The following is a 7500-nucleotide window of genomic DNA, read 5'->3' as shown; positions in this document are numbered from 1 at the left end:
ACGAGTCAACCACAGACACCACGAGTCAGAGACAAAAAAAACAACCGAGAGGTTTTGGCAGCATCACTGTGAAAAATATTACAGCCAATCTGTGCATTAACTGTCGCTAGGCAACCGGAAAGGTGAGAGTATTCACCATGCCCCCCAACACAGTCATAGTACAAATACCACAAATACTACAAATACTACATCTTTCACAGTATCACAGTATTTAAATAGTCTGTTTTATTTCTGAGATCCTGTCATGTGTTCTCACACTATTTTAATGTTATAAGTTCTGACTGACTGACACTGTAACGATAACTAACAGTAACTTTCTATAACTATATAACTGTACTGTAACTGTAACTGTAACTATATCTGACTATTACTAAATGTATTTATAACTAACTATAACTGTACCTGTAGATGGGACGAAGGCGTCTGGACACTTCAGACACGAACAACATGTAGTTTTACAACACGTGTATCAGTCAGTCAGTGTGAGTGTGACATGGTGACATCACAGTCCGACCCTGTGATGTCACCATGTCACAGTAGTACTGTGTAGTACCATGAAGTACTGAGCCGTCTGCAGCCTGAACTCATCAGTATTCTGGAGGTCGACCTTGGTCACCATGGAGACCTGTGAGCTAATGGGCCATTCTTTCTTTGTGTGTGTGTGTGTGTGTGTGTGTGTGTGTCAGTAGTTTCAATAGAAGCCGTTTCAAGTTCTTCGTCTCTTCCTGAACTTTCTGACTCACTGCTCAAGTTTTAATTGAAAAGTTGGAATCACACACACACACACACACACACACACACACACACAAGCACCGTCTCTCTCTCTCTCTCTCTCTCTCTCTCTCTCTCTCTCTCTCTCCCTTTCAAAATAAGATTCACTTCCTGGGACTCTGGCACCAGACATATTCACAGATTATGTAGATAAACGTATGAAGCTGAAACGTGGCACAATGAAAGTCTTCTTGGGATTTGTCGTCGTAAAGCTTTTAATCTGAAACAGGAAGTGTTTGGACACGTCAACAGGAAGTGCCGCCACACTTCCTTCACAACATTTTCACTTTTAGTTTCCTCTGCAGAGCCACGACTGGAACACACACATTCACCAGCGACGCCTCTGAGCGGCCGCCACGTATGGCAGCGAGCGTTTCCATGGTGACGCCCTACGGCAAGCTGCGAGGGCGACATGAGGCGGAGAGACACAACAAAAGTGTCTGAAAGGTCAGACACACACACACACACACACACACACTCTCACTGTTCAACGAGCTGCACTGAACAAACCTCTTATGAAGAGAAATCACAGAAACGAGAATCGTCACCTGAAATCTGCCCGACGACCAAACGTCAACCACAGGAGACGCTGGAGCTACTTCCTGCTTCTGACTCCGCCCACTTACACCACACCTGTCCACGGTCAAACTCACCACGATGTCAACGCAAAATTATTCATCCTGATTGATGTCGATTATCAGAAAATCAATCTTTAGGATTCATACTGTGACATGTTGTGTTAAAATGTTGTGTGTTGACGTGTTGTGTTAACATGTTGTGTGTCGTTGTGTTGACGCGTTGTGTGTTGAAGTTGTGTTGACGTGTTGTGTGTTGACGTGTTGTGTGTTGACGTGTTGTGTTAACATGTTGTGTGTCGTTGTGTTGACGTGTTGTGTGTTGACGTGTTGTGTTAACATGTTGTGTGTTGACGTGTTGTGTTAACATGTTGTGTGTTGACGTGTTGTGTTAACATGTTGTGTGTTGACGTGTTGTGTTAACGTGTTGTGTGTCGTTGTGTTGACGTGTTGTGTGTTGACGTGTTGTGTTAACATGTTGTGTGTTGACGTGTTGTGTTAACATGTTGTGTGTTGACGTGTTGTGTTAACATGTTGTGTGTTGACGTGTTGTGTTAACGTGTTGTGTGTTAACGTGTTGTGTGTTGACGTGTGGTGTGTTGACGTGTTGTGTGTTGACGTGTTGTGTGTTGGCGTGTTGTGTTAACATGTTGTGTGTTGACGTGTTGTGTTAACATGTTGTGTGTTAACATGTTGTGTGTTGACGTGTTGCGTGTTGACGTGTTGTGTTAACATGTTGTGTGTTGACGTGTTGTGTTAACGTGTTGTGTGTTGACGTGTTGTGTTAACATGTTGTGTGTTGACGTGTTGTGTTAACGTGTTGTGTGTTGACGTGTTGTGTTAACGTGTTGTGTTAACATGTTGTGTGTTGACGTGTTGTGTTAACGTGTTGTGTGTTGACGTGTTGTGTGTTGACGTGTTGTGTTAACATGTTGTGTGTTGACGTGTTGTGTTAACGTGTTGTGTGTTGACGTGTTGTGTTAACGTGTTGTGTGTTGACGTGTTGTGTGTCGTTGTGTTGACGTGTTGTGTGTCGTTGTGTTGACGTGTTTCTCCTCTCAGACGCAGGAGGTTCTCATGACCTTTGACCTGGGGCACAGATGCCGTGTGATGAAAAGAGCGGCGACGTTCACACACACATTTACATGTCTACAGCATGTGAGTGTGTGACCTTTGACCTCTTCTGTTTCATGATGATATGGACACAGACGTGTGCAAATCACATGCAAATCACACAATGTGTGTGTGTGTGTGTGTGTGTGTGTGTGTGTGATTTTATCATGCAAAATGACAACATTCAAATTATTAAGAGGCTTTGTGTGCTCCAGACATGAGGGTCAGAGGTCACTCACAGCCCCCCCCCCCACACACACAGGCATCTGGCAGGCAAAGTTGTGTGTGTGCATATGTTACTGAGATCATAGGGCAACATATGAGATGCAAAGCCATGGGAACTCTTCACACACACACACACACACACACACAATGATGTTTGTACTACAATCAAATCATAATAATAATATCAACATGTAAACGGGTCAGCTGTTTTAGGGGCTTGGCAGGCGTAACCGTAGCAACAGTAGCTGTGTTTCCATCAATCTATTTTTATTTGCATGTTGAAGAATCACTTCAGAAAAAGTTGATGGAAACGACAAGATGCAAACAAACTTCCTCTGATCCCTCCACCCCCCCTCCCCCACTGTCCTCCCCCTCCCCCCAGATTCCTCTGGAGCAGGAGGGAGAGTGAGGAAACAAATGAGGGGGGGGGGGGGCCTCCCATCTGTCACGACGAGGCTCTGAACTTTACGGCCGAACAAACACAATGCAGAGCAACACACACACACACACACACACACAAACACACACACACAGAGGCTGCTGCCGCCTGATTAGTCGGTTTGAAAAGACACACGCGGCTCATCTGAGAGTGTATCATGACTCAGCTACTTTATAAACCAGTAGAACAACAGCTACAACAACAACGTCACTTTAAATTCAGTCAGTCAGTAAATGTGGCTCCGCCCCTTTGTCCAGATCCACACCAACATATTTATACAACATATAAATACAGACACTGGCCCTTTCAATCTGTCCTGCAGGTGGGCGGCCCTCCCCCGCCACGCCCCCCTCAGGTTCTCTAAATTTAGATTTACTCAACACTCAACAGCAGGGGGCGGGGCCACTGCAGGAAGTACTGAAGCAGGAAATACAAACAATCTGATGATACGGAACGTTTTCCACAGTTTGTCGTCCACACGTGACGGAAGCAGCAGGAGAACGTCCGAGTCACAACGACTGGAACATTTCAGGAACATCCAGGCGAGGGGGCGGAGCCTGGGCAGAGCCAATCGGCTGAGAAGCTTCTGGAGATTCTTATTGGAAATGTGACCAAGGGGCCGCAGAAGAAGTTCAGGAAAACGTCTGAGAGCAGCTTTATAAAGAGCAGGGACGAGGAGGACGTGGAACTGTTACTGACAGGAAGTGTTAGCGACATCCAGTTGTGACTGATAAGAACCGACTCACACAGACACACACACATCCATCCATCGTCTACAGCTTTATCCATTTAAGGGTCGCGGGGGGGCTGGAGCCAATCCCAGCTGACAATGGGCGAGAGGCGAGGTTCAGCCTATCACAGGGCCACATACAGAGACAAACATTCACTCTCACTTTCACATCTACAGCCACTTTACAGTCTCCAATGAACCTGACCCCAGTCTGCATGTGTTTGGACTGTGGGAGGAAGCCGGAGAACCCGGAGAGAACCCACGCATACACGGGGAGAACATGCAAACTCCACACAGAAAGGCCCTGGTTGGTTTGAACCGGGACTCGAACCCAGTCAGGGAAGGAGATGACATTTGTTTTGACTCTTTGGTGTGGGGAGGAAGTGTCGTCCATCTCTACAGTTACCAGGGAAACACAGGAAGTGTGAGGTGACTTGATGATGTCATCAGTGTCAACACTGAGATGCACAAACATCAGAGACGTCACGTGATGACGACACAAAGTGACACACACACACACACACACACACACTGCATTGTTCTGCATGTGTGCGAGACTCGTCCGTGTAGTATTTTTCCAGCACGCACGCGCACCACGCCCCCTCCCTCTCTACTACGAGGCCACATGACCGCGCAGCTTCATTCATCTGTCCGCCGCGTGCTGTAGTAAAAACGCGCGTGGACGAGGAGCGTGTGACACAGAGGAAGAGGAAGAGGAAGAGGCTCCGCTGATCGATTATCGATCCGCCTGCATGTCTGAGCAGACAATAGAGCTGCAGCCTGCAACAGCGCGCGCACGCGGCTGCAGCCGAACAGCTGACAGACTCACACGTTCTCTGCACGCGCGCTTCAGGTGCAACATGAGGACACGGAGGACAGACACCGTCCGACCGCAGCATCCCCCCCCCCACAAACACAGAACAGAACAGCGTCAACGCGCGGAGCCGCTGGGAAAACGCCACAGTGGATCAAAGCTCGTGTTCAGCAGGCTCCGGGCTGCAGGCTGCGGGCTGCAGGCTGCAGGCTCCGGGCTGCAGGCTGCAGGCTCCGGGCTGCGGGCTGCGGACTCTCCCTCTCACTCACCTGCACACAAAGTTCCCAGCAGAAGCGCCGCCGTCAGCCACATCTTCCCTCTAGTCGGAGGCGCGTTGACTCCTGCTGTGGCCCGGTTCCTCCTCCAACATTGACGGCGCGAAGTGAAGGAGCGCAGAGGGACGATGCGTAAAACCACGACCCGCAGCCAGGCCCGGGCTCCGGGAGGGCGGCGCTGTCCGGTGGGCTTTTGTGGGCAATGTGGTGTGCAGCGCGCGCGTGTGTGTGTGTGTGTGTGTGTGTGTGAGATAATCCAGCAGCCTCCTCCTCCACAACGAACCAGACCCGCGCGGCTCTACGGAGAAGTTCCCAGCGGATCTGGAGCCATGCGCGGCGGACAGCGGTGGCTCAGCCCGGGTCAGTCACAGTCACAGCCCGCAGACAACACGCACACAAAGGGGGTGGAGGTGTGAAGACAGCCCCCCCCCCCCCCCCCCCCCTCTCTCTATCTCTCTCTCTCTCTATCCCTCTCTATCCCCCCCCCTCTCTCTCTCTCTCTCTCTCTCTCTCTCTCTACCCCCCTCCCTCTCTCTATCCCCCCCCCTCTCTCTCTCTCTCTATCCCTCTCTATCCCCCCCTCTCTCTCTCTCTCTCTCTCTCTCTCTCTCTCTCTCTCTCTCTCTCTCTCTATCCCCCTCCCTCTCTCTATCCCCCCCCCCTCTCTCTCTCTCTCTCCCCCCTCCCTCTCTCTCTCTATCCCCCCCTCTCTCTCTATCACCCCCCCTCTCTCTATCTCTCCCCCCCCTCTCTCTCTCCCCCTCCCTCTCTCTATCCCCCCCTCTCTCTCTATCTCTCCCCCTCCCTCTCTCTCTCCCCCTCCCTCTCTCTATCCCCCTCCCTCTCTCTCTCCCCCTCTCTCTATCTCTCCCCCTCCCTCTCTCTACCCCCCCTCTCTCTATCTCTCCCCCTCCCTCTCTCTATCCCCCTCCCTCTCTCTCCCCCTCCCTCTCTCTATCCCCCCCCCCCCCCCCCCCCCCCCCCCCCCCCTTGTCCTCCCGCTCCCTCTCTGGTCGGGGCTGCTGGGGACAAGCAGACAGGAAGGTGCGTCAAGCGGCGCCGCACCACCCGCGCTGTCTTTCAAATTAAAGGCTTAAAAAGATGATGAGCGGTATTTATAATAATAATTATTATTATATATAATTCAGAACTACATCAGAATTATTTGTTTCACCTTGAAATGAACTGCACATTATTCAATTTGGAAACGCGGGACGGCTTTTATTTTGATAATCCAAACCGGAAGTCCTTTCTTTCGTTTTGACGAGCTTGACAGTTGTTTGATGCAGCCAAGCTGAACCGAGTCCAAGATGGCTGCTAGAGAGAGAAAGAGAGAGAATAATGAGGATGATATGTATCATGATAATGTGGTCAACACCAGTCACAGAGGCATGATGGGTAATCAACACTGAACCGCTCAAAGTGTCATCGTTGAATATAGAAATATAGATATTCGATGGGGCTGCACGGTGGTGTAGTGGTTAGAACTTTCGCCTCACAGCAAGAAGGTTCTGGGTTCGAGTCCCGGTTCAAACCAACTCCCTGTGTATGCGTGGGTTCTCTGCGGGTTCTCCGTCGTCCTCCCACAGTCCAGAGACATGCAGAATGGGGTCAGGTTCATTGGAGACTCTAAATTGTCCGTAGGTGTGAATGTGAGAGTGAATGGTTGTTTGTCTCTGTATGTGGCCCTGTGATAGGCTGGGACCTGTCCAGGGTGAACCCCGCCTCTCGCCCAATGTCAGCTGGGATTGACTCCAGCCCCCCACGACCCTTAAATGGATAAAGCGGCGGAAGATGAATGATGGATATTAGATGTGTCTGATGGTTCTCATGAATTATTCAGTGAACATGTTAGATCCTCAGGGTAAGATCCTCAGTATTAGATCCTCATTAGAACCTCAGGGTTAGATCCTCATTAGATCCTCAGTATTAGAACATCATTAGATCCTCAGTATTAGATCCTCATTAGATCCTCAGGGTTAGATCCTAATTAGATCCTCAGTATTAGAACATCATTAGATCCTAATTAGATCCTCAGTATTAGATCCTCATTAGATCCTCAGTATTAGAACATCATTAGATCCTCAGGGTTAGATCCTCATTAGATCCTCAGTATTAGAACATCATTAGATCCTCAGGGTTAGATCCTCAGTATTAGATCCTCATTAGATCCTCAGGGTTAGATCCTAATTAGATCCTCAGTATTAGAACATCATTAGATCCTCAGTATTAGAACATCATTAGATCCTAATTAGATCCTCAGTATTAGATCCTCATTAGATCCTCAGTATTAGATCCTCATTAGATCCTCAGTATTAGAACATCATTAGATCCTCAGGGTTAGATCCTCATTAGATCCTCAGTATTAGAACATCATTAGATCCTCAGGGTTAGATCCTCAGTATTAGATCCTCATTAGATCCTCAGTATTAGATCCTCATTAGATCCTCAGTATTAGAACATCATTAGATCCTAATTAGATCCTCAGTATTAGATCCTCATTAGATCCTCAGTATTAGAACATCATTAGATCCTCAGGGTTAGATCCTCATTAGATC

General features: G+C 48.7%; 1 protein-coding gene across 1 annotated transcript in view; it reads right to left on the bottom strand.

Moving 5' to 3' along the window:
- Positions 1-5359, bottom strand: part of acvr2ba (activin A receptor type 2Ba) — a 13888-nt gene extending 8529 nt beyond the window's left edge. Inside the window, exon 1 of the mRNA XM_035618799.2 lies at positions 4937-5359. Within this exon, the coding sequence (XP_035474692.1) occupies positions 4937-4979 (43 nt within the window). The 5' untranslated portion in view covers positions 4980-5359. The remainder of the gene's footprint in view (positions 1-4936) is intronic.
- Positions 5360-7500: the final 2141 nt, after the last annotated feature.

Source organism: Scophthalmus maximus, chromosome 21, assembly GCF_022379125.1.
Source record: "Scophthalmus maximus strain ysfricsl-2021 chromosome 21, ASM2237912v1, whole genome shotgun sequence".
NCBI classification, from domain to species: domain Eukaryota; kingdom Metazoa; phylum Chordata; class Actinopteri; order Pleuronectiformes; family Scophthalmidae; genus Scophthalmus; species Scophthalmus maximus.
The sequence above is the reverse complement of the archived record's forward strand: the minus strand, read 5'-3'. Positions and strand labels throughout refer to the sequence as shown.